This window comes from Pelophylax lessonae (assembly GCF_965119305.1).
Source record: "Pelophylax lessonae genome assembly, chromosome: 10".
NCBI classification, from domain to species: Eukaryota; Metazoa; Chordata; class Amphibia; order Anura; family Ranidae; genus Pelophylax; species Pelophylax lessonae.
This window is the reverse complement of record NC_138777.1, coordinates 240,977,433-241,004,700: the sequence shown is the minus strand read 5'-3', so window position 1 is coordinate 241,004,700 and position 27,268 is coordinate 240,977,433. Positions and strand designations below refer to the sequence as shown.

The 27,268-nt window shown below is 49.4% G+C and overlaps 1 protein-coding gene across 2 annotated transcripts in view; it reads left to right on the top strand.

The window, feature by feature from the left end:
* DYNC1LI2 (dynein cytoplasmic 1 light intermediate chain 2) overlaps positions 1-25,766 on the top strand; it is a 332,150-nt gene extending 306,384 nt beyond the window's left edge. For both annotated transcript variants that reach the window (XM_082270204.1, XM_082270203.1), the window contains exons 8-13: positions 3,015-3,126; positions 4,735-4,794; positions 6,179-6,220; positions 14,819-14,936; positions 21,132-21,251; positions 24,712-25,766. In XM_082270204.1, the coding sequence (XP_082126330.1) occupies positions 3,015-3,126; positions 4,735-4,794; positions 6,179-6,220; positions 14,819-14,936; positions 21,132-21,251; positions 24,712-24,815 (556 nt within the window). In that variant the 3' untranslated portion in view covers positions 24,816-25,766. The remainder of the gene's footprint in view (positions 1-3,014; positions 3,127-4,734; positions 4,795-6,178; positions 6,221-14,818; positions 14,937-21,131; positions 21,252-24,711) is intronic.
* Positions 25,767-27,268: the final 1,502 nt, after the last annotated feature.

Sequence of the window (27,268 nt, the reverse complement as noted above, 5' to 3'; positions counted from 1 at the left end):
ACACTTAATTACCTTTGGGATTTTTATACTCGGCGTATAAGATGACCCCCCCCCCCCCATTTTTGGGGGATTTTTTTCTGAGGTTAAAAGTCTTATACGCCAGAAAATACGGTATTTACTGAAGAGTGGAGGATGAAATGAACGGAATGGCTGCATGCCCTCAAGGATGAGTTCACCTATTATTAAAAAAAATCTTTTTGCAGGTAAAAAATGTGCATTTGTTATTTTTCTTTTGTACACTGGAGCCTGTAACGCATTGCGCCTGTGGTCAGGATCCTGTAGACTCAGTCCGCTGTCTGCCCATTCCTCTGATATGGACAGGCAGCTACTGAATGGCAGGAAGAATTAGGCCGGGGTCACACTATTGCTGATTGGATGAGGATTTCCCTGCATGCAGTTCACATGACGGGAGACTGTGACTGGCTGTCCATGGACCGGTGTCACACATCTCCGGGGCGGCCATGGAGCGCTCTGCAGAAGAGTCCGGGGCGTCTTTGGAACATGAAAATATAAACAAAGGATTTTGTTGCACCTACCCTAAAGAAATTACTCAGAAATAGCGATCATGAGAATCCATCAATAACCAATCAATAAATAATGTCACATAAACAACAGAAAAGAAAGTTATTATATTATGCAAATGTGCAAAAAAAGTCCACAGTGATTATCTCATCTCTGGAGTTATCATTTTTATAAGGTGACTTTTAATTCATCGTCCTCCAATATGTGCAGTGACCCCCCCCCCCTCACCACCACCAACACACATGTGCTCACCTTCAGGTACGGACCTACAAATAATCAGATCACACCCCCCCCCCCCCCCCCCCGATTATGCTCTTATTCCTCTCCGCCAATCCGTCTCTCTGTTCTTTCCTTCTGTGGACTCTCAGGGTGGGATCAACATAAATGTGTAGCCCTTTAAGGGATCATAGATCTCCCTACGAGCCCTCACAACACAGGGATCCCATAAAGTGTAAGAAATTGGAAAAGTAAAATTATAATTACATAAAATTGCAATTACATAAATAAAACAAGATTCTCGCTTTGTGAAATGGGAATGACAGCGGCGCCGCAGCTCTCGTGTCCCTTCTGGTTTCAGTAAATCACCGGGGCTCCACCCTACACGTTTCGTCACATGCAAAAAAAGGAGCTAGAACATTGAACATGTCACAAAGGGGAACTCCTCCATCACATTTCAGTACATCACCTTCACTATTACTGCCATTACTGCCGCACGATTTCCCAGTCAGATTTGGTGTGAGCGGGGGATTAAACGTGGAAGCTGATTGGATATCTATGCGGATTCTGTGTGCTCCAGTTTCTCCCAGGTTCTGTGTGCTCCAGTCTCTCCCAGGTTCTGTGTGCTCCAGTATCTCCCAGGTTCTGTGTGCTCCAGTCTCTCCCAGGTTCTGTGTGCTCCAGGTTCTGTGTGCTCCAGTCTCTCCCAGGTTCTGTGTGCTCCAGTTTCTCCCAGGTTCTGTGTGCTCCAGTCTCTCCCAGGTTCTGTGTGCTCCAGTCTCTCCCAGGTTCTGTGTGCTCCAGTCTCTCCCAGGTTCTGTGTGCTCCAGTATCTCCCAGGTTCTGTGTGCTCCAGTCTCTCCCAGGTTCTGTGTGCTCCAGGTTCTGTGTGCTCCAGTCTCTCCCAGGTTCTGTGTGCTCCAGTTTCTCCCAGGTTCTGTGTGCTCCAGTCTCTCCCAGGTTCTGTGTGCTCCAGTATCTCCCAGGTTCTGTGTGCTCCAGTCTCTCCCAGGTTCTGTGTGCTCCAGGTTCTGTGTGCTCCAGTCTCTCCCAGGTTCTGTGTGCTCCAGTCTCTCCCAGGTTCTGTGTGCTCCAGTCTCTCCCAGGTTCTGTGTGCTCCAGTTTCTCCCAGGTTCTGTGTGCTCCAGTATCTCCCAGGTTCTGTGTGCTCCAGTTTCTCCCAGGTTCTGTGTGCTCCAGTTTCCCCCAGGTTCTGTGTGCTCCAGTATCTCCCAGGTTCTGTGTGCTCCAGTCTCTCCCAGGTTCTGTGTGCTCCAGTCTCTCCCAGGTTCTGTGTGCTCCAGTTTCCCCCAGGTTCTGTGTGCTCCAGTTTCCCCCAGGTTCTGTGTGCTCCAGTTTCCCCCAGGTTCTGTGTGCTCCAGTTTCTCCCAGGTTCTGTGTGCTCCAGTTTCCCCCAGGTTTTGTGTGCTCCAGTCTCTCCCAGGTTCTGTGTGCTCCAGTCTCTCCCAGGTTCTGTGTGCTCCAGTTTCCCCCAGGTTCTGTGTGCTCCAGTATCTCCCAGGTTCTGTGTGCTCCAGTCTCTCCCAGGTTCTGTGTGCTCCAGTCTCTCCCAGGTTCTGTGTGCTCCAGTTTCCCCCAGGTTCTGTGTGCTCCAGTTTCCCCCAGGTTCTGTGTGCTCCAGTTTCCCCCAGGTTCTGTGTGCTCCAGTTTCTCCCAGGTTCTGTGTGCTCCAGTTTCCCCCAGGTTTTGTGTGCTCCAGTCTCTCCCAGGTTCTGTGTGCTCCAGTCTCTCCCAGGTTCTGTGTGCTCCAGTTTCTCCCAGGTTCTGTGTGCTCCAGTCTCTCCCAGGTTCTGTGTGCTCCAGTTTCCCCCAGGTTCTGTGTGCTCCAGTATCTCCCAGGTTCTGTGTGCTCCAGTCTCTCCCAGGTTCTGTGTGCTCCAGTTTCCCCCAGGTTCTGTGTGCTCCAGTTTCTCCCAGGTTCTGTGTGCTCCAGTTTCCCCCAGGTTCTGTGTGCTCCAGTCTCTCCCAGGTTTTGTGTGCTCCAGTCTCTCCCAGGTTCTGTGTGCTCCAGTATCTCCCAGGTTCTGTGTGCTCCAGTCTCTCCCAGGTTCTGTGTGCTCCAGTCTCTCCCAGGTTCTGTGTGCTCCAGTATCTCCCAGGTTCTGTGTGCTCCAGTTTCTCCCAGGTTCTGTGTGCTCCAGTCTCTCCCAGGTTCTGTGTGCTCCAGTTTCCCCCAGGTTCTGTAGCGCAGCGATTCTATCAGCGGCTCAGGAGAAGTTGGTTTTTATTGGCTTTCTTTGTGATGTTTTCTTTAGTCCGGCTGGCTGGGACAATGAGAAGAAAATAGGAATTCTGCATGAAAATTTTGCCAGCATCAAACCTGAAGATGCCTTTGAAGACTTCATTGTAAAGCCGCCTATTAGAAAGGTAAGTGAGGGGTGTGTGTGAAGGATGGGGTAGTAATGCAGCAGTTCGGTCTGTAGGGGGGGGTAGTAATGCAGCAGTTTGGTCTGTAGGGGGGGGTAAGTGAGGGGTTTGTGTGAAGGATGGGGTAGTAATGCAGCAGTTCGGTCTGTAGGGGGGGGTAGTAATGCAGCAGTTTGGTCTGTAGGGGGGGGTAAGTGAGGGGTTTGTGTGAAGGATGGGGTAGTAATGCAGCAGTTCGGTCTGTAGGGGGGGGGGTAGTAATGCAGCAGTTCGGTCTGTAGGGGGGGGGGGGTAGTAATGCAGCAGTTTGGTCTGTAGGGGGGGGTAAGTGAGGGGTTTGTGTGAAGGATGGGGTAGTAATGCAGCAGTTCGGTCTGTAGGGGGGGGTAAGTGAGGGGTTTGTGTGAAGGATGGGGTAGTAATGCAGCAGTTCGGTCTGTAGGGGGAGGGGTGAGTGAGGGGCGTGTGTGAAGGGTGGGGTAGTAATGCAGCAGTTCGGTCTGTGGGGGGGGGTAAGTGAGGGGTTTGTGTGAAGGATGGGGTAGTAATGCAGCAGTTCGGTCTGTAGGGGGAGGGGTGAGTGAGGGGCGTGTGTGAAGGATGGGGTAGAAATGCAGCAGTTCGGTCTGTAGGGGGGAGGGGGAGATAAGTGAGGGGGGTGTGTGAAGTATGGGGTAGTAATGCAGCAGTTCGGTCTGTAGGGGGGGAGGGGGAGGTAAGTGAGGGGGGTGTGTGAAGGATGGGGTAGTAATGCAGCAGTTCGGTCTGTAGGGGGGGAGGGGAGGTAAGTGAGGGGGGTGTGTGAAGGATGGGGTAGTAATGCAGCAGTTCGGTCTGTAGGGGGGGAGGGGAGGTAAGTGAGGGGTGTGTGTGAAGGATGGGGTAGTAATGCAGCAGTTCGGTCTGTAGGGGGGAGGGGAGGTAAGTGAGGGGGGTGTGTGAAGGGTGGGGTAGTAATGCAGCAGTTCGGTCTGTAGGGGGGGAGGGGAGGTAAGTGAGGGGGGTGTGTGAAGGGTGGGGTAGTAATGCAGCAGTTCGGTCTGTAGGGGGGAGGGGAGGTAAGTGAGGGGCGTGTGTGAAGGGTGGGGTAGTAATGCAGCAGTTCGGTCTGTAGGGGGGGGAGGGGGAGGTAAGTGAGGGGGGTGTGTGAAGGATGGGGTAGTAATGCAGCAGTTCGGTCTGTAGGGGGGGAGGGGGAGGTAAGTGAGGGGGGTGTGTGAAGGATGGGTTAGTAATGCAGCAGTTCGGTCTGTAGGGGGGGAGGGGGAGGTAAGTGAGGGGGGTGTGTGAAGGGTGGGGTAGAAATGCAACAGTTCGGTCTGTAGGGGGGGAGGGGGAGGTAAGTGAGGGGGGTGTGTGAAGGATGGGGTAGTAATGCAGCAGTTCGGTCTGTGGGGGGGGAGGGGAGGTAAGTGAGGGGGGTGTGTGAAGGATGGGGTAGTAATGCAGCAGTTCGGTCTGTAGGGGGGGAGGGGGAGGTAAGTGAGGGGGGTGTGTGAAGGGTGGGGTAGAAATGCAACAGTTCGGTCTGTAGGGGGGCGGGGGGGCTATTTACATATTTCTGTCTAAATCCACCTAATGTTTATGAGTTTTCTCTTCTCTTCTCAGCTGGTCCATGATAAGGAGGTGGCAGCGGAGGATGAGCAGGTCTTCCTGATGAAGCAGCAGGTACGTCCCCTCCCCCTCCTATCGCACAGATAAAGGTCAGCTCAGGTTTTTTAAGGTAAAAATGAGGCAGAATAATGAAAATGGTTGTAAAGGCAGATTGTTTTTTTTCATAATTGCATTCTCTGCTTTAACCACTCACCTACCGGGCACTGATACCCCCTCCTGCCCCGGCCAATTCTCAGCTTTCAGCTCTGTCACACTTTGAATGACAATTGCACGGTCATGCAACGCTGTACCCAGATTCAATTTTGATCATTTTTTTTCAAACAAATAGAGCTTTCTTTTGGAAGAGCGTCTGCAATCGCTTGATTTATTCTCCCTGGAGAAGAGACGCCTGAGGGGGGACATGATAGCAATTTATAAATATCTCAATGGTGATCTCAGCTTAGAAAAAAAGCTGTTCATTCGAAGGGATTGCATGAGGACTCGAGGGCATACAATGCGATTAGAGGAGAAGCGTTTTAACCTCAGGCAACGTGGGGGGTTCTTTACTGTTAGGGCTACAAGATTGTGGAATTCTCTACCACAAGAGGTGGTTTCTGCGGGAAGTATGGTGGCTTTCAAAAGACTACTAGACGTACATCTCAAGGATCAGAACATTCAGGGGTATGAGAGATGATTACAGCCACACACACCTACACAGGGGGAACTGGATGGACTATTGTCTTTATTCAGCCTCACCTACTATGTAACTATATGTAACTATGTAACCCTAACCCTCACCTACTATGTAACTATGTATGTAATCACTATTGGGGTTTTTATTTTTTGTTGAACAAAGAAAAAAAGACCGAATGTTTTCAAAAAAACAACAAAACAGTTTTTATAGTTTGATGGGCACTGATAAGGCTGCACTGAAGGCCACTGAAAAGGTGGCACTAGTGGGCACTGAAAAGGCAGCACTGATGGGTGGTACTCATGGGCACTAGGTGGCACTGGTAGGTGACACTGGACAGCACTGGTGGGCACAGATAGGTGGCACTGGTGGGTATTGGTAGGTGGGCACAGATGAGGCTACAGTGTCTTTTCCTTTTCGAGACCGATGTCCTTCTGACAGTAGCCGGTGATCGGCTTTTTTTTTTCTCCTCACGCTGTCGGCATGAGGAGGAAAAAAACAGATTACCGGCTATCAGCTGATCAGCTGCCCTAACTCTAACCCTATAGTTTTTCATGAGGGGTGTGTAGGGGGGGGGTCCTATACTTTGTAGGGTTGATTGTCTTTCACATTTAGGGATTTTCCAACATTCTGGTGAACGCCAATCATTTCCCTTTCTCCCCAAATCTCTCTGATCTTCTCTGTGTAACTTTCTTTACTGATGACAGACTTACATTGGAAAGCTGAGGACTCCTCCTAATATTTTTCATTCTTTTTTTTTTTTTACAGTCTTACCTGGCGAAGCAGCCGGCCACTCCAACAAGAGCCTCGGTGAGTATCCTGGAATATACCCCACTAATCACCCCAATGCTTGCTGCTCCGCCTAAAGGAGTACCTGTAGGGACCCAACTCATTCCTTCCTCAGGTTGTCTCAAGACCCAAGTCTGTCTTTAGATCAGTTCCTGATGGTCTAGGTCAGTGTTTGACAACTTGCAAGGTAAAGGGGGCCTCAAATGTGTCCCCTAATGGCTCCAAATGGCCACATATAATATTTGTTACATGTAATGAAAACTATCAAAGACTGAAGACTGACAATGGAAATGGACAGAGATTGTTCTATAGTAGTGTTTGGAGTCTGAAGTTCTGCCATAGGAGACCGTCAGAGACCAGGAAGTCAGAGACCAGGAAGTCAGAGACCAGGAAGTCAGAGACCAGGAAGTCAGAGACCAGGAAGTCAGAGACCAGGAAGTCAGAGACCAGGAAGTCAGAGACCAGGAAGTCAGAGACCAGGAAGTCAGAGACCAGGAAGTCAGAGACCAGGAAGTCAGAGACCAGGAAGTCAGAGACCAGGAAGTCAGATACCAGGAAGTCAGAGACCAGGGCCATTTTCCATGAATCTGCTAGATTTTATTACTATAAATTGGTTGTAACCCCACAGTGTTATTTCAGGCACTCGCCTGTCTTCCCTAATGCAATGTGCCCAGTGTATCTGTTTCATATAAAAAAGCCATTCTATACTGTACTATGGAGTGGCGCTCACGTGACCGGCCGCTGCGCCCTCTCCCGATCTGACTGGTACAGTGGGAGGCGCCGAGAATCCCCCCACTGACGTCAGTTGAGAGGGGAGGAGTAGAGAGGCGGCCAGTTACGTGAGCGCTGAGGGGCACTCGTAAGTACAGTATAGAACGGCATTTCTTTAATAAAACAGACACATTGGGCACATTGTATTAACCACTTAAGCCCCGGAAGATTTTACCCCCTTCCTGACCAGAGGGTATTTTGCGATTCGGCACTGCGTGACTTTAACGGACAATTGCGCGGTCGTGCGACGCTGTATCTAAACGAATTTGACGTCCTTTTTTTCCCACAAACAGAGCTTTCTTTTGACGGTATTTGATCACCTGTGCGATTTTTTTGATTAAGCGCTATAAACAAAAAAAGAGCGTAAATTTTGCAAAAACAACAATATTTTTCACATTTTTTTTTATATGAAATTCCCCCCCCCCAAAAAAATGTAAAATCAAAATTTTTTAAAATTTTCAGCCAATTTGTTTTATGCTACATATGTTTGGTAAAAAAAATCGCAAAAAGCGTATTTTGATTGGTTTGCGCAAAAGTTATTGCGTTTACTAACAAAGGGAAAGATTTTTGTCATTTTTGTTGTTTTTTTTTTTTTTTAACGAGTAATGGCGGCGATCTGCGATTTTTTTTTTTTTGCGGTACTGAGACATTGCGGCGGACAGATCGGACCCTTGACTGACATTTTTGACACTTTTGGGGTTACCAGTGACATTTCTACAGTAATCAGTGCTATACATATCCACTGTTACTGTAAAAATACACTGGCAGTGAAGGGGTTAACTTTTTTTTTGAAAGGGAGGGGCTATGTGTGTCCCTAGGGGCGTGCTTTCTACTGTGATTGGCTGTGGCTTCAGATGTATGAACAGTGATCAACGGTCCTACATAGTAGAACCGTATGATCATCCTTCATACACCGAGGAGAATGACAGGCAGCTTGTTTACACAAGCCGCCTGACTTTCTCCCTCTCCCCCGCCGATCGCCGAGTGACCAGCGGACATCGGGTCCACCGGTCACACGCGCGGGGGGGTGCGTGACCGCGCGGGAGCACGCCTCCGGCGGCGCACGCTCGCTCCCTAGACCCTCACAAGCTAGCGACGTAGACCTACGTCACTTTGCCTGTGAGGGGCTGACTGCCGACGTAAATCTGCGTTAGGCAGTCGGCAAGTGGTTAAGGAAGACAGGTGAGTGCCTGAAAATAACACTGCTGTTTTAGCAGGGGGGGGGGAGGGTAGGAGCGGTATGAGTGGGAAAATATTTTGCTCCAGAATCTGGAGGGGGAACAGCTTCCTCCTGCCTTTGCGGAGCTGGCGGACCAGTTGGTCCAGGGGTTGCAGTTCATCTGTGATGCTTCCCTGGATGCGGCTCCCTTAGTCTCTTGGCTGTCCGTGACAGCAGTGGTCCTTTGGCGCATGATTGGCTGAAATGTTGGTCTGTGGACCAGACTTTCCAGAAGGCTTTATCTGATCTTCCCTTTGTGGGAAATCGCCTGTTCAGATCCTCCCTGGATGTTATCATTAAGGGTCTTTCAGGGGGAAGAATACTCTTCTTCCACAGGCTGCCAGAGTCTCATCGCAGTCGTGGGCCTTTTCTCTCTCAGTTCATAAGCGTTTTTTTCATTACTCAGGATCTCAAGATCAAGGGATCTAAGTCTGTCAGAACCTCCTCCGGAGATTCCAAGAGGACCTGGTCTGGTATGCCGAGAGCGGGTCCTTCCACACCTGCAGACAAGCTCTCTTCTGCCTGAAGGGGCGCTCTCACCTGTCTGGGGTGGGGGGACATCTTTGCTTCTTTCCAGGCCCGTGGACCTCCCTGATTCAAGACAAGTGGGTCCACAAGCTGATTCGGTCCGGCTACAAGATCGAGTTTTGGTTTTATCCTCCAGAGAGGTTTTTTTTCCTTCCAACCTGCATTTATCCCCAGACCGCCTCCGAGGGGCGATTGTTCCGGTTTCAGATTCGGAAAGTTTTGTTTCATGAATTTTCTTCAAACCTGTTTACAGTTCCCAGGAAGAAAGGCACGGTGCGTCCAATCTTGGACCTCAAAGCTCTGAACCGCTTTGTGCGGATACAGATGTTCCGAATGGAGTCCATTCGTACGGTAGTGACATCCCTACATAAAGGGGATCTTCTACCTTTATCGAGATCAAGGATGCTTACCTTCCTATTCTGATATATTGTATGTCGGTCATCTCTGCTTCCTCCACTTTGCCATGGGTGAGGAGAATTATCAGTTTGTGGCATTACCCTTTGGTCTCGCCTCAGCTCCTCGGGTTTTCACAAAGTGTTGGCCCCGGTGTTGGCGTCGTTGCACCAGCAGTGGATTGCGGTACTGGAGTACCTGGATTATCTTCTGCGGGCAGAGTCTTCAACTGTTCTGATGGACAACTAGGAAATTACTGTGCGGACTCTGCAGGAGTTCGGTTGGAAAATAACATTCCCAGGAATCGGCTCTGGTTCCGTCCACCAAGTTGGACTTTCTGGGTCTGTTCTGGAGTCCGGCCTCAGCCAGGGTGTTCCTCCCATGGTAGATCCATAAGCTGCAGGATGCCATTTGACTCCTGCTGTCCAGCAGTTGGTTGTCTCTCAGGACTTGCATGCGGGTGCTGGGTCTGATGATGTCTTCCTTCGAGGGTGGCTCCGTTTGCACAGTTCCACACGAGACCTCTCCAAAAGAGAAATTCTTGCCACGTGGATCTCAGAGGAGATCTGTTGACCCAAGGGCCAATCTTCCATCTTGCTTACAATCGCTGGCTTTAACAGCTTGACTGTTGAAAGCCAGGTGCTGAAGGATAGAGGGTTGCCTGAATCAGTGATTCCAACAATGCTGAAAGCTAGCGAATCTACTTCCAGGGAGATTTACCATTGCATTTGAAGAGCGTACTCTGCTCGGTGTGAATCTCTTGGGGTTCACACCCGCGCCTTTTCGGTAACTCGGAGTTTGGCTTTCCTCCAACGAGGTGTTTGGCAGCATCTTGCCTTGGGTACAATCAAGGGCCAGGTTTCGGCCTTGGAGTTTTTCTTTCAACATCCTTTGGCTATGTATCTTTGGTTTGCACTTTTGTTCAGGGGGTTCGCCACTTGGCTCCCGCAGTGCGGTCTCCGTTGTCTCGTGGGATCTCAACTTGGTGCTGTCGATTCTTCAGTAACTGCTGTTCAAAAATATTCATGAGATTCCTCTGCTTACATTGTCCCAGCAGGTAGGGTAGCCGCGTTGGTGGCTTTTTCTTCTGCACGTAGAATGTTGGAGCTGGCAGCTTTGTCACCCTACTGGTGGTTAACGGAGATAAAGTGGTGCTTCGTCCTTGTCAGTCTTTCCTTCCTAAGGTTTATTCTGGTTTCCATCTGAATGAAGACCTGGTGTTGCCTTCCCTGTTTCCTAAGCCTAGGCATCCTAAGGAGATTGCCTTGCAGTCTCTGGATGTGGTTCGGCGTTCTGGGTGTACCTGGTACCAGCCGAGTCGTTTGGGAAATCAGACTCGTTATTTGTCCTTACGGATGGACCTCGCAAGGGTTTGGTTGCGTCCGCCACGACCATTTCTAGATGGATCAGACAGACGGTAGTGCAGGCCTATTCTATTCAGGGTCAGATTCTCCTTTCCCTGTTAAGGCGCATTCTACGCGGGCGCTGAGTGACTCCTGGGCCTTCCGTCATCAGGCGTCGGTGATGCAAGGCGGCCACCTGGTCGTCTGCGCACACTTTCACAACATTTTTACAAAGTCGATGTGTTGGCATCTGCGGATGCTGCTTTGGCCGCAAGGTTTTGCAGGCTGCTGTTTGGGAGGTCTCGGTCCTCTTTGATGGTGTATTGTTTCAGGTGAGCTCCAGTTGTTCCTGGTTGAGCTCCGTGTTACCTGGTTGTCTAGGCTTAGCCTTTGGGAATTTTTTTCTGCTGTGTTTTTTTTCCCACTCCTCATGTTTGCACTGCTTTGGGACGTCCCAATGGTCAAGAAGATTCTGGAGCTGTGTCCATCAGTGAATGAAGGAAAATTGGATTTTTGTCTTACCGTAAAATCCTTTTCTCTGATGTTCATTGATGGACACAGCTCCCACCTCTGTATTGAGTTGGGTTAGATTTCTTCTGACACTGCTTGTTACAAAACTGAGTCCCTATAGGAGGAAGTGGGAGTATCCCTCCTGGGACGGCCCCATAGGCGTGGTAAAGCTTTTTCCTGCCAAGTGTCCTGCTCCTGTAGGGGGCAGTATAACCCAATGGTCAAGAAGATTCTGGAGCTGTGTCCGTCAATGCACATCAGAGAAAAGGATTTTACGGTAAGACAAAAATCCAATTCCCCCCCTGTATGTGTCTGGGGGTATTCTACTTCTTATGTTACAAAATGTCAGATTTTTAGGTGATTTTATTGGGATAAATTTAGTTTCTGTAGATCAGCCTGCTTGTTATGTGAACATCTCTGACCCCAGGCTAGTGATCCCATGCTGTACAATGGAGTGCCCCTCCCCCCTCCCCCGCAGACAGGGAAGTAGTTCAGATCCCTGGTGGTGTGATGTGTTGGTGGCCGCCTGCCAGTGCAGCCCCAATACATGGAAGTCTGGGAGCGGAGCAGTGTGATGGTCAGAAGACATTGGGGGAGATGTGAACACCCTTCCCCCCACAATCCCGCTCTTCATCTAATGGAATCTCCAAAACTACGAGCCAAACACTTCTTCTTCATTCCTTATTCACTAAATCTCTACTGAGGTTATCCTGAGCTGCACTGCATCTCTACTGAGGTCACCTTGAGCTGCACTGTATCTCTACTGAGGTTATCCTGAGCTGCACTGCATCTCTACTGAGGTTACCCTGAGCTGCACCGCATCTCTACTGAGGTCACCCTGAGCTGCACCGCATCTCTACTGAGGTTACCCTGAGCTGCACTGCATCTCTACTGAGGTTACCCTGAGCTGCACTACATCTCTACTGAGGTCACCCTGAGCTGCACTGCATCTCTACTGAGGTCACCCTGAGCTGCACTGCATCTCTACTGAGGTCACCCTGAGCTGCACTGCATCTCTACTGAGGTTACCCTGAGCTGCACTGCATCTCTACTGAGGTTACCCTGAGCTGCACTGCATCTCTACTGAGGTTACCCTGAGCTGCACTGCATCTCTACTGAGGTTATCCTTAGCTGCACTGCATCTCTACTGAGGTTATCCTGAGCTGCACTGCATCTCTACTGAGGTTACCCTGAGCTGCACAGCACTGCATCTCTACTGAGGTTATCCTGAGCTGCACTGCATCTCTACTGAGGTTATCCTGAGCTGCACTGCATCTCTACTGAGGTTATCCTGAGTTGCACTGCATCTCTACTGAGGTTACCCTGAGCTGCACTGCATCTCTACTGAGGTTACCCTGAGCTGCACTGCATCTCTACCGAGGTTACCCTGAGCTGCACTGCATCTCTACCGAGGTTACCCTGAGCTGCACTGCATCTCTACCGAGGTTACCCTGAGCTGCACTGCATCTCTACTGAGGTTACCCTGAGCTGCACTGCATCTCTACTGAGGTTACCCTGAGCTGCACTGCATCTCTACTGAGGTTACCCTGAGCTGCACTGCATCTCTACTGAGGTTATCCTGAGCTGCACTATGAATGGAGTCAGGGAATTCTCTTTTCTACACAGAAGGGATGCAGATCTCTCGTGGAAGTCATGAATCTTGAAAAGCAATCCAGAACGACATAATAAAGGGGGGGGGGGGGGTGTTCTGTTCATACAACACGTATGTTATAAAAGGCATGTTGGGCCATAAAGTGGAAATTCAATCAAAACTGAACTAAGCATCAATTACCTCCCACCTCCATTCTGAGCCTATTTTATGTCCCCTGTACATGGAAGATGTGTGTACTTGCCTATTCTGAAGTCGCTCCGGTCACATGGCCGGGTCACATGGTCGGGTCCCAGCGCCGGCTTCATTGCATCGGAGAAATCGCTGACAATGGCTGCTATGGTGCATCCGTTGTCAGCTGCCCCTCCCCTACACTGATCATGTGACCGGCCCGGAGCACCCTCAGAATAGGTAAGTAAAGGCATCCCCCTTTTACAGGGGGTATAGGACAGTCGGGGGGGGGGGGCGGGGTAGCAGATTTAGGCTTAGTTAGGTTTTTCTTGCCTTCCACTGTAAAGTTTATGTAAAGCCAAAACCTTCTCTCTGTTTTGGGTGTAGTGGAGAGGGGAGAGAACTCCGCTCTGATTTTTATTGCTGTCTGTGAGAATGGAGGGAAGATCTTCCAATGGGGACGCTTCTTCCGGTGACAGCCGTCTCATAGAGATTTCCCTCACCTCCTGTGGGGTCTGCAGAGCAGAATGTATGGGGAAATCTCCGAAATCGGGACACAGATGGAAAAACCCAATCATGGCAGAGGGTTTAACCCTTCTCCGCTTGTTCCAAAATGGTAAAAGAAAAAGTTTTGGCTTTAGATGCATTTGTTTTACCTACATGTAGTACCTGTTGTACTTTGATTTCAATTCTGCAGCTCAATACCTTATTTTATAGTGTGGTCACGTGACCTCCGCCACTCTACTTCCCCGATCTGAGGACTACAGCGGGAGGGGCTAAGATTCCCCTCTGGCGTCAGCCAGGAGGAGAGCGGCGGGAGGTCATGTGACCGCAGGAGGAGAGCGGTGGGAGGTCCTGTGACTGCAGGAGGAGAGCGGTGGGAGGTCATGTGACTGTAGGAGGAGAGCGGTGGGAGGTCATGTGACCGCAGGAGGAGAGCGGCGGGAGGTCATATGACGGTAGGAGGAGAGCAGCAGGGGGGTCATGTGACTGTAGGAGGAGAGCGGCGGGAGGTCATGTGACCGCAGGAGGAGAGCGGCGGGAGGTCATGTGACCGCAGGAGGAGAGCGGCGGGAGGTCATGTGACCGTAGGAGGAGAGCGGCGGGAGGTCATGTGACTGTAGGAGGAGAGCGGCGGGAGGTCATGTGACTGTAGGAGAGCGGCGGGAGGTCATGTGACCGTAGGAGGAGAGCAGCGGGAGGTCATGTGACCGTAGGAGGAGAGCGCGCGGGAGGTCATGTGACCTCAGGAGGAGAGCGGCGGGAGGTCATGTGACCTCAGGAGAGCGGCGGGAGGTCATGTGACCGCAGGAGGAGAGCGGTGGGAGGTCCTGTGACTGCAGGAGGAGAGCGGTGGGAGGTCATGTGACTGTAGGAGGAGAGCGGCGGGAGGTCATGTGACTGTAGGAGGAGAGCGGCGGGAGGTCATGTGACTGTAGGAGGAGAGCGGCGGGAGGTCATGTGACTGTAGGAGGAGAGCGGCGGGAGGTCATGTGACCGTAGGAGGAGAGCAGCGGGAGGTCATGTGACCGTAGGAGGAGAGCGCGCGGGAGGTCATGTGACCTCAGGAGGAGAGCGGCGGGAGGTCATGTGACCTCAGGAGAGCGGCGGGAGGTCATGTGACCTCACAGCGGCACTGTGAAATTAAGTGTTGAGCTGCATAATAAAAAACAGAAACGTACACTGCTTCCTATAACGGAGGGGATTCCAGTAATTATGTGCAGTGATATTACACTGAATAGCGGCGGGAGGGGAGGGGCGGGGAGCAGATCGTCTCCCACATCGCTGACGACTCAATAGCTGTCAGGGAGGGAGGGGGAGGGAGGAGAGCAGCGGGATGATGGAGGCACACAAACTGACTGCAGTATGGTGGATCAGCAGCCATGATTACTGTGGTCAGCACACTTGGGGGGACACAGGGACAGGCCGGATCAACCAGGTATTTTACAGCATAGAATGGGACCAATGGCAGCGCAGAAGCGCTATGCTGTATATTCTGCTTTAATGAATCGGGTTCATTTTTTTTCTTTCAGGGTTATGACTGCTTTAAGAAATTTCATGTTTTTGTTTTTCAGGAATCGCCAGCCAGAGCTCCCACTGGTTCCCCTCGGACTCCGGGCCGCACCGGATCCACCACCGTGCCCAGCTCTTCACCCATGGCAGCCGTCAAGAAACCAGACCCCAATATTAAGAGTAAGAATCCCCCCCCACCCCCCCCCCCCCCCACCTTTTCAGAAAATCCTGAATGTTCTTGTCTGGGCAAAAATACACAATGGGATTCATTTACTAAAACTGGAAAACACAGAATCTGGTGCAGCTGTGCATGACAGCCAATCAGCTTCCAGGTTTCATTTGCAAAGCTTATTTAAAGAAGCTGAAGTTGGAAGCTGATTGGCTGCCATGCAGAGCTGCACCGGATTATGAATGCTCCAGTTTTAGCCCCGGTTCACACTTCTGCGTGTGCGGGGTTCGCATGTCATGTCGGAGCGCACTGCTCCTTCATTATATGCGATCGGCTGTGCGGTGCGAGTTTAGCCATACAGTTTGTATGGCTAAATTCGCATCGCACCCGCAGCAAACACGCACAGGAGGCATTTTTGCTGCCGCATCAGGATCGGATCGCACAGCGGTTCACACTAGTGCGATCCGATCCTGTGCGAACTGCACGATCGCACTGCGATATGCGATCAAACTGGGGGTGTCGTTAAGATTACATTGACACCCCCAGCGTATCGCATATGGCAGTGTGAACTGCCGGGGGTGCGTGTGCGATGCGGGAACAGGCTGCGAATTCGCAGCCTTCCCGCATCGCATAAATGTGAACCGAGGCTTAGTAAATCTCCCCCTCTGTGACTGGGATTGATTCTGGAAAAGGCAGTATAGCTGGTGGGGTTGTCACTGACTGTTCTACATATACACAGTACCTGACAAAAGTAAGTACACCCCTCCCATTCTATCTTTTCATGTGACAACACTGAAGAAATGACACTTTGCTACAATGTGAGGGGTGTACTTACTTCTGTCAGCTATAGCCCAGATCTATGAGTGATATCGGTGTATTAGTGCAGCAAACCAGTGATAGGGAAATAAACGACCTCGGCTCACAGGGAAAATGTATTTGGAAGAGGAAAGTTATAATATAAAAATAAAGTGGAGATAGAAGAATAAGAGAATAGCGCGGCGGTGAAGGTCGGAAATCGCTGATTGTTCAAACCTCCAACTGACTAATATCAGGATCTTCTTTTCTAGTGAGATCCCCTCCCCCATTAGGAAACCCTGCGCTGTCTTACCCAAATTCTGCCCTCAGCACTTAGGGGAGGGGGGGGGGGGAGGGTAGCATCCTTCCAATGTCCTCTCGGGGGAATGTCCTGTAGCACAATACATAGAAGGGGATGGTACCTTGCTGGGACATTTGGGCTCCTAGGATGCTGATGACTCCCTTCCCCCACCTAGGTGCTGCAGGTTGGAGCGGAGCGGGGAGAAGATCGTTGATTTTTTCGGGTTGCTGTAATTGTAGAGTCTGGAAGACGAACCGATAGAGGGAGATTTATATTCATCTTCAGTCTCCATGATTATTATTTTCGGAATGCATCCCCTGCATGTGGTGTGGAAGGGTCCTTAGAGGCGGATTTACTAAAGTAGCTGAGACTTCACTCAAACAAATGTCTCCTTTCCAGAACTGGCCGTAATTTGTGTACAGTGAGGGGGAAAAAGTATGTGATCCCCCGTCTGATTTTATAGGTTTGCCCACTGACAGAGAAACGATCAGTCTGTAATTTTATTGGTCGGTTTATTTTACCAGTGAGAGACGGAATAACAAAAATATCCAGAAAAGTTATAAATTGATTTGCATTTTAATGAGTGAAATAAATATTTGATCCCCGATCAATCAGCAGATTTCTGCCTCTCCTGCGTCTTCTATACAGGGAAAAGTAACAAAAAGAATAGCAAAGGGTTAAGAAACCCAGGCGGTATTAGGCTTAACCACTTCAGCCCCGGAGGATTTGGCTGCTCGATGACCAGGGCCTATTTTGCGATTCGGCACTGCGTGACTTTAACTGACAATTGCGCGGTCGTGCGACGCTGTACCTAAATAAAATTGACGTCCTTTTTTTGCCACAAACAGAGCTTTCTTTTTGTGGTATTTGATCACCTCTGCGATTTTTATTTTTTGCGCTATAAACAAAATAAGAGCGACAATTCTGAAAAAATAACAATATTTTTCACATTTTTTTATATGAAATTCCCCAAAAAAAATATTTAAAAATCAAAATTTTTTAACATTTTAGGCCGATTTGTTTTCTGCTACATATGTTTGGTAAAAAAAATCGCAATAAGCGTATTTTGATTGGTTTGCGCAAAAGTTATTGCGTTTACTAATTAAGGGAAAGATTTTTGTCATTTTTATTGTTTTTTTTTTTACTAGTAATGGCGGCGATCTGCGATTTTTTTTTTTTTTGCGGGACTGCGAGATTGCGGCGGACAGATGGGACCCCTGACTGACATTTTTGACACTTTTGGGGTTACCAGTGACATTACTACAGTAATCAGTGCTATACATATGCACTGTTACTGTAAAAATGACACTGGCAGGGAAGGGGTTAATTTTATTGGTGATCAAGGGGTTAAATGTGTCCCTAGGGGTGTGATTCTAACTGTCAAGGTGCGTGGCTAGTGAGTTAACCACAGAGACATACGATCCTACATAGCAGGATCACATAGCCTCTGTGCTTACACCAGGGAGAATGACAGACGGTTTTGTTTACATCACCGCCTGCCTTTCTCCCTCTCCAGCGGGAGATTGGACATCGGAGCCACCGGTCACTCACGCGGGGATCCCAGTGAATGAGCGGGGATGGGAGCGCGCCTCAGGCAGCGCATGCTCGCCCCCTATTGGCTCGCGGGTGAGTGACGTACCGATACGTCACTTTGCCCAGGAGGGGCTGACCACCGCAGTATATGTACTTGCGGCAGTCGGCAAGTGGTTAAAAAATTAATTACTTTATTGAAAGAAGTATAAAAGTTGACACATGTATCGGCAATAAGTCACAGCAAGGACATAGGAACAATCAATAAAATACCCCAGGTGGTGTAAATGAATAAAATACCCCAGGTGGTGTAAATGAATAAATACCCCGTGGTAGACCAGGTTAATGAGAAATAGCGGCTAATTAACGTGAACAGACTTCGCTGATAAGGCTGGATGGAAGGGGAAAATGGCAGTGGGGATCTATACTACATTTGGCCACTAGGTGGCATCCCCATCATCTGAAAGAAAACTCAGAAGTGAATTCACAAAGCCAGCAGTCAGGTAAATGCAAGGATCGGTGGATGTCAAATTAGCGGTGTTAGAAGATGGTGGGGGTGCTGGGATCCAATAAACATCATGGGGTAATGAAGTTGGATGGGGAAGGCAGTCCAGTAATTGGAAATGTAGAGATCAATGCGGATCACCTGGGTTATTGATCCATCCTGAAGGGGAACAGCCGATGTGTTTGTGGAACACTGATCTATGCAGTCTACTGAGTCCCATAAAAAGAAAGCTGGATTGTGTAGGTGAAGCGATTATTCCCCTGCCATATCCCAGTTTCACTGTTTTTTTTGTGTTTGATGTCTTCTATACAGGTAATGAGCTGAGATTAGGAGGATTCTCTTATAGGGAGTGCTCCTAATCTCAGCTTGTTACCTGTATAGAAGACACCTGTCCACAGAATCAACCAATCAGATTCCAATCTCTCCACCATGGCCAAGACCAAAGAGCTGTCCAAGGATGTCAGGGAGAAGATTGGAGACCTACACAAGGCTGGAATGGCTACAAGACCATCGCCAAGCAGCTTGATGAGAGGTGACAACAGTTGGTTGGAAGAAACAGAAAATAACTGTCACTCTCCCTCAGTCTGGGGCTCCATGGAAGATCTCAGCTCATGGAGGTTCAATGATGATGGAGAACGGTGAGGAATCAGCCCAGAACTACACAGGAGAATCTTCTCAATGATCTCAGCTGGGACCATCGTCACCAAGAAAACAATTGGTAACACACTACCCCATGGAGGACTGAAATCCTGCAACACCCGCAAGGTCCCCCTGCTCAGGAAATCACATGGTACAGCCCGTCTGATGTCTGCTAATGAACATCTGAATGATTCAGAGGAGAACTGGGGGGAAGTGTTGTGGTCAGATGAGACCAAAATCAACTCAACTCACCGTGTTTGGAGAAGGAGGAATGCTGCCTATGACCCCAAGAACCCCATCCCCCACCGTCACACATGGAGGAGGAAACATTATGCTTTGGGGGTGATTTTCTGCTAAGGGGACAACTTCACCGCATCAAAGGGATGATGGGCGGGGCCATGTACCATCAAATCCTGGGTGAGAACCTCCTTCACTCAGCCAGGGCATTGAAAATGGATCATGAATGGGAATTCCATCATGACAATGACCCAAAACACACGGCCAAGGCAACAAAGGAGTGGCTCAAGAAGGAGCACATTAAGGTCCTGGATTGGCCCAGTCAGTCTCCAGACTTTAATCCCATAGAAAATCTGTGGAGGGAGCTGAAGATTCAAGTTACTAAACATCAGCCTGAAAACCTCAATGACTTGGAGAGGAGAAAATCCCTCCTGAGACGTCTGCAAACCTGGGGGCCAACTACAAGAAACGTCTGACCTCTGTGACCCCAACTCCAAGAAACGTCTGACCTCTGTGATTGCCAACAAGGGTTTCTCCACCAACTACTAAGGGGGTCAAATACTTATTTCACTCATTAAAATGCGAATCAATTATAGATGGACTTAGGAGCCCTCTGCGGGATAAGGGGCTACTCAGGGCTATGTATGGATGTACTGGTTGCCCTGGCCCGCCTCTTTGATTGGCCCTGATCTTGAGGTGTGTCCCCCCTCCCCCCTCACTTGTTCCCCCCCCCCTGTTTGTATACTGCTTTCCCATGTCTTGCTCTGCATATTTTCTCACCCTATTATTTGTATAATGACAGAACACGATTGTTTAACATAGGTGTGAGCAGCCTATTGCATTAGGGTGTGCACCCCAAAGTTTAAATACACATGCATGTGTTTGCCTACATGTATATGGCCCCGGTACATTACTCGCCCTGCTGGCAAAGTGAAATAGAAGTGTGTGGCACTTCTCTTATGGCAGAGCAGGTCCGAGGGAGATCTTTCCCATCTTCTCACTGGCAAACAGAGCGATAATGCTAATGTGCCCTAGGTGATAAGGGTGTGCCCAGGCACACCCGGCACACCCTGTGCGCACGCCTATGTTGTTTAATTATTTCATTTTTTTATACCTTCTGCTATGTGCTGTAACTCTTTTTCTTCAATAAAGTTACTTTTTGCAATCAAAAAATGAAAATCAATTTATAACTTTTCTGGATATTTTTGTTGTTATTCCGTCTCTCGCTGGTAAAATAAACCGACCAATAAAATTACAGACTGATCATTTCTCTGTCAGTGGGCAAACCTACAAAAAACAGCCGGGGGTCACATACTTTTTTTTTTTTTTCACATTTGGTGAATTGATGTGGCTGTAGAAGCGGGGGAGGGGGTTAGGGGTTTTTTTTTTTCCTCACAGGGATGCAGTTGCTCATTCATGTGACAGGGATTCGGATCTCCAGGATCTTGTTGGGTATCACTGAATTGATTTATCTTTGTAGCGGCACTAAACCCTCCTTCCTTTTCCGCCATCTTGGCCTCTGTTTGATGGTGTGCTGCATGTGATCAGTCAGGACTCTCCCCAATTGATGGATTGGCAGATTGGTTTCGGGATACACCGATAACGATGTCAGTGCAGATAACAAGGATTTTCCGGAATACTCAAGAAATCTCTCCTAATCCTGAAACCGTTTATTTGCAGTGCGATTTGCATCAATACAAAATAATAAACAACAAAATAAAGGGGCGCAAATCGCACTGCAAGGAATTGCATTTCTTTTGACCAGAAATTCAGTGCAATTCCTATCCGAATCGCATGTGATTTCCCCCACCGCTCCTGTGTGTATAGAAAGGGAAGAGCGCCATCTAGTGGGCAGTTTATTAAAAATGTTAGAACTCTCATTAAATACATATCTGCTCAAATGCAAAATCTGCAAAGTATTGCGACCGCAGGCTGATTTGTGCGCATTTACTTCGTATTGACACGAATCGCACCGCTAAGTATCGGTACTCCTCCCACTCGCTGATGAAAAAACGCCATCGGTGCAACCCTCGTTTTGTTGAAAGCTGACAAAAGTGTGAGAGATTTTATTCCCTGCATGCCAGGAATGTTTGTGTTTTATGCTGGGTTTAGTTCCTCTAGAGGAGGGGGGGCAGGGCAGGTAGATTTCAGATATTCTTATTCTGTATTCTTGTGTAATAATAATATTTCTTATTCCAGATGCAGCGGCCAGTGAAGGGGTCTTGGCCAGCTTCTTCAATAGCCTGCTGAGTAAGAAGACCGGATCACCGGGGAGCCCGGGGGGGTCAAGTCCTGCACAGAACGCAGCAAAGAAGCCAGGTATGGAGGGTATGCGGGGCGTCGTGCAGGGCATCATGCGGGACGTCAGGCGGGACATCAGGCGGGGCGTCATGCGGGACGTCAGACGGGACGTCAGGCGGGACATCATGCGGGACGTCGGGCAGGACGTCAGGCGGGGTGTCATGCGGGACATCATGCGGGACGTCAGGCGGGGCGTCATGCACACTGCGGCTCATACTTGTATTTCCAGGCGTTTGTCTTTTTTTCTGCCCCTGAAAGCCCTCTATGTTAGGCTGTGTTTAGTAATGAAATAGCGCAGCGCTTGGTGAACACTAAAATTAAACACAATGTATTAAAGCGGAGTTCCGGCCTCGGGTCAATTTGAGCTAAAAATCCCCCTGGGACAGTCAGGGTTAGTACATTCCACAATGGATGCCTCTGATCTGTCCCGGGTCGCACTTAGCTGTAAGAAGAAATACTTACCTTGAAAATTTCTTCTCCAGCGCTGCCATCTCAGGTGTGGGCAGCTGAAGCCGCAGCGTCCCTCTTCTGTGTCCTCTTCTGTGACGTTGGAGTCCCACAATGCACTGCACCGGCCTCGCTCATCGGTTCCGGTGCAGGCGCAGCATCCCTCCACAGCTTCTAGGCATTCCCAGAAGCTGTTTAGCAGGGAATGCGGCGTCGCACCGGAAGTGACGTCAGGGCCGGTGCAGGCGCAATACTCCTGGGAGCGATGACGTTCAGCTCCCAGGAATCATTGCAAACCGGAAGAGACTGCGCGGGCCGCAGAGGGGAGGAAGTGGAAGGAAGGTGAGTATATTTTCTTCTATAATAAGGTAAGTAACCAAAAAAAAAAAATCGGCCTATCCATTTCTCTTTCAGGTGACCCTCAGCAAGCGGACGGCCCAAAGTCGATTTTGAGGCCGGAACTCCGCTTTAAAGTCCATGCAGGAAGGGCTGTGCCGATGGTAGTGCAGTAAAGATAAAGTCTGAGAGAGAGAGCAGGAGGAGGGAAGGTGGTCCTATACACAGCGCTCCACTCCGGAGCCGGGTACAGCCATTGTCCGGAGGAATTACATGTCCCAGCAATCTGCCGAATTGCTGAAAGGTGTTCATTGCCCAATGATCCATGACAGCTCGGACTTTACCAAACCAAACTGGACCGTGTTCTAAGTCTTCTTTTATATCCTGTGGTTTGCTCCACCGGACGTCCCAACTGCACCTGTAGTGGGGATTTGATGAGGTTTACCTGACTGCACTGTATGAGGACAGCAGATTGCCTGCATTGATTGGGACCAGCTCCATGATCCATCCATCCATCCATCCTGTTAGCATTTGAAAGGCTTTCCCTGGTTTTAGTGTGATGACCCATTTTGGGTCGGCCATTGAGGTGAGAGGCCGGTCTGCTTGGTGGTGGATTCGGCTTTCCTTATCACTTCAAGTTCTCAGACTTTATCTTTAGTGCGTCGCCATCTGCACGGCCGTCCTGCATGGACTTTAATACATTGCGTATAATTCTAGCGTTCACCAAGCGCTGCACTATAACATTACTAAATTTTACCAACTTGGTTACCTAGATTAACCCATGGCTGTCAGCTGCTTTTTATATTTAGGTGTGCGCCGATATTTATTTTGTATGTTAGGCAGTGTGTCCGTGCACACAGAGGAGTTTAACCCCTTGCCACCCGGGCCATTTCTGAAACTTCTCTCCTATATGTAAAATTCATCATTTTTTTTGCTAGAAAATTACTCAGAACCCCCAAACAGGATATATTATATTTTATTATTTATTTCAGGTATTTATATAGTGCTGTCAATTTACGCAGCGCTTTACTTATACATTGCACATTCACATCAGTCCCTGTCCTCAAGGAGCTTACAATCTAATCCCGAACTCACATTCATACATACACATACATAGTAGGGCCAATTTAGACAGGATCCAGGTAACCTACCAGAATGGTACCTGTATCACGAGATCACCCCAACCCACTTCTTCAGGAGTTGAGGGGGGACTTCTTCAGGAGGTGAGGGGGGGACTTCTTCAGGAGGTGAGGGGGGGACTTCTTCAGGAAGTGAGGGGGGACTTCTTCAGGAGAGAGGGGGGGACTTCTTCAGGAGAGAGGGGGGGGACTTCTTCACGAGGTGAGGGGGGGACTTCTTCAGGAGGTGAGGGGGGGACTTCTTCACGAGGTGAGGGAGGGACTTCTTCAGGAGGGGGGGACTGCTTCAGGAGGTGAGGGGGAACTTCTCCAGGAAGTGAGGGGGGGACTTCTTCAGGAAGTGAGGGGGGACTTCTTCAGGAGGTGAGGGGGGGACTTCTTCAGGAGGTGAGGGGGGGGGGACTTCTTCAGGAGGTGAGGGGGAGGGGTTCCAAAAATGAAATTTAAGCAATTGAAAGTACAGAATAATTGCTTCACTTCTTATATGAAACACAGATCAACAAATAACTCGCCAAGTCAGAGACGTCAAACACCGAATAAGGCAGCAAGGAACTACACTGTTATGAGAAATAAGCGAACATAATAATGCGGCCTCGCCAAAAATAACAAAAATGATGACAAAATAAAAACACTATATATATATAAATGCAGCTAGTGGGTAATGTAGACTTTTATAGAGAAACCGGCTCCATTCCATTCACCGGAAGAAGGTGGGAGGGAAGTATGATTTCGGTGAGGGTTGGGAGGGAAGCATGATGTCGGTGGGGGTTGGGAGGGAAGCATAATGTCGGTGGGGGTTGGGAGGGAAGCATGATGTCGGTGGGGGTTGGGAGGGAAGTATGATGTCGGTGGGGGTTGGGAGGGAAGTATAATGTCGGTGGGGGTTGGGAGGGAAGTATGATGTCGGTGGGGGTTGGGAGTGAAGTATAACGTTGGTGGGGGTTGGGAGGGAAGCATGATGTCGGTGGGGGTTGGGAGGGAAGCATGATGTCGGTGGTTGTTGGGAGGGAAGCATGATGTCGGTGGGGGTTGGGAGGGAAGCATGATGTCGGTGGGGGTTGGGAGGGAAGTATGATGTCGGTGGGGGTTGGGAGGGAAGTATAACGTTGGTGGGGGTTGGGAGGGAAGTATGATGTCGGTGGGGGTTGGGAGGGAAGTATAACGTTGGTGGGGGTTGGGAGGGAAGCATGATGTCGGTGGGGGTTGGGAGGGAAGTATAACGTTGGTGGGGGTTGGGAGGGAAGTATGATGTCGGTGGGGGTTGGGAGGGAAGCATGATGTCGGTGGGGGTTGGGAGGGAAGTATGATGTCGGTGGGGGTTGGGAGGGAAGTATAATGTCGGTGGGGGTTGGGAGGGAAGTATAACGTTGGTGGGGGTTGGGAGGGAAGCATGACGTCGGTGGGGGTTGGGAGGGAAGTATGATGTCGGTGGGGGTTGGGAGGGAAGTATAATGTCGGTGGGGGTTGGGAGAACCTGTTAGATTGCCGTTTCCCTGAATATAGAGTATATAGGAGTCTGCAGAGAGCGGATATCTGACTTTGTGTCTCTTCTACAGGACAGAAGCCGGTACTGACCAACGTCCAGGAGGAATTGGACAGAATGAGCCGCCAGCCTGATGCTGTGTTAGGGAACTCCGCCCCCACGGAGAACGAAGCCTGACCCGCTCATGAAGCAAACAGTTACACTTGTGTAAATGACCAAATAATAACCATGTATAACGGACATAAGGCTGCTCTGACACCGCCCATTCTGTAGGTTTCGTCGTGGAAAGGGGTGGGGCCTCCTAGCTTGTCTGAAGTGTTACACGCCCCTTATGGGAAGCTTGCCTTGATTTTATTCCACCTGATTAACCCCTGGAGTACGGAAAGTGTCGGACATCTTTCAGGTCTCTGCCCCCATGAATGTTTCTATTGGGTTGCTGTGATTGGAGAGTCGCAGGTTCAGGTCGGAGTTACTGGCGGCACGTCTCTCGTTTTCCCGCTGTCTGTAACGTGCGCCATGTTTCTGACTCTGCTTATAGAGGGAGATTTGTACGTTTGAGTTGAATGAAGCATGTGCTCCAGTTATTGGAAGGCAAAGGCTGGGCTGTGGGTGAGGGGCAGGAAGCGGAATCGCCTTTTCCTTTGCGCATTAAGCCGCCTACCTCTGCTCTGGGATGCTTCTGCCCAAAGGCGGATGTCTGGCTTTCCGGGAATTCTTCACTTTACCCCTAGCAAACCTTGGCAAGGGGATTCTGGGTAGGACACTTTAGGTTGCCAGTTGGGAGAATTATACATGGGGAGTTGGGGGGGGGGGGGGGGATGGGGTGGTCATATTGTAGGGTGGAAAAAAAATTAGCATGTTTTTCAGTTCCAAGTGCCTAGAGCAGTTCAGGATGTGCCACTAGGGGGTGCTTGGAGGATTTCTGCACTGTATGAACGGTCACTTTTATAGACATTTATTATTTGCAATGACCTAGCAGCAGTCACTGTTATCTGTTCATCCATAACGTTTCCCAGCATGCATTCCTGCATCAAACATACCAAACCCTTACCTTTGGGTGCTCTGCAGAGCGTTGCATAGAGGGGTTTGCTGTCAGCCCACCTCTTCTCTCATAGATTATTATTCCTATTTTTAGGCTGGGACTACACGCTGCAATGCTTAACCCATTAAACCCCAGAGGCACAAGAAGCTGCAGCTTTTCAGGTGTATCAAGAAATATACAATGGGAATATTGCAGACCTGCTGTCTGTAGAACAGACCGACCACTTTCGCACCTTGTCTAGCCTTACACCAACTGGAAAATAAACCGTACTCCTATGTACATAGTAATGTTCATACTTATACCACAAGAAAACCCCCAGCTGTGGAATACGTCTGACTTTTATGTGCTGATCACCACTTCATTTTCTTTGTTTTATAAATGTATGTTTTTATAATGCTTGCTAACAGTCCTAGCACAGGGGGCTGTTCCTTATGCTTCCTCAGGGGCAGAGCTCCTCTTGGGGCTGTTCCTTCTGCTTCCTCAGGGGCAGAGCTCCTCTTGGGGCTGTTCCTTCTGCCTCAGGGGTGGAGCTCCTCTTGGGACTGGTCCTTCTGCCTCCTCAGGGGTGGAGCTCCTCTTGGGACTGGTCCTTCTGTCTCTTCAGGGGTGGACCTCCTCTTGGGGCTGTTCCTTCTGTCTCCTCAGGGGCGGAGCTACTCTTGGCTGGGTTTTTTGTGGGTGGAGCATGTAAGGTTTGTCCTGGGACTGTTGGCAAGTAGACAGTTTTTTTTTTTATTATTGTCAAGGCACTTTCCCAGTTTTAGCTGCAAAGTCTGTACAATGAGTTCTGGCTGGAGTACACTGCCGGAAAGGAAACCTCCGGTCCCACCGCTGGGTTTCTATTTTAATTTATTTATTTTTTTAAAAGACTTTAAATTGGGTAAAGTTGTTTTCTGTGCAGTCCGGCCTCTCCGTGTATATTGAGTAGATCTCTGCCTCTGTTTTACCACTAGAATCCACAACCTGTTTTATTGTCTTATTTCTGTGTAACCAAAACACTATCTAAGGCGTTACAAATGTGTACTTACCTCGGAGGGCGGCGCGCGTTCCTCGCTCCCGATTCCGCATTAATGGAAGCTTTCTGCTTAGTGTCCTAACACAACGGTTAATCGTAGGGATTTGTCAGTATGAAGCATGCGGACCTCCATCACTTCATTGCCCATTATCTGCACATGCTGGAGGCGGTTCTTCTCATCCTAACCCACTGATTGGTTTATTCCCTCACTGGGGACATTTGTCCCTCCCACACTATTGTTTATAACAACCAATCAGGTTCTTACATTCAGCTTCCCTGTGCCCTATGGGAGAAGAGAAGAAACCTGCGGCCATTGGCTACAAAATTCATACTTTTTATAAAGACCTTGAAAAATCGTGTCTAATTGTGCTCCCTCCTTCGGTCATGTGACTGAGGGATTGGATGGGTGAGTGTTGGGTTAGGTGGTGAAGAAGCTGCCTCGGCCAAGTGCAGGAAGATGGCACAATGAGGTGACATTGCAGCCAGATCTTGTCCCAGAAATCGAAGTGCTCAGTAATTGTGTCCTCAGAACACTCCCACAAGGATGGACTTGTAGTGCATTCACTGTCTGAG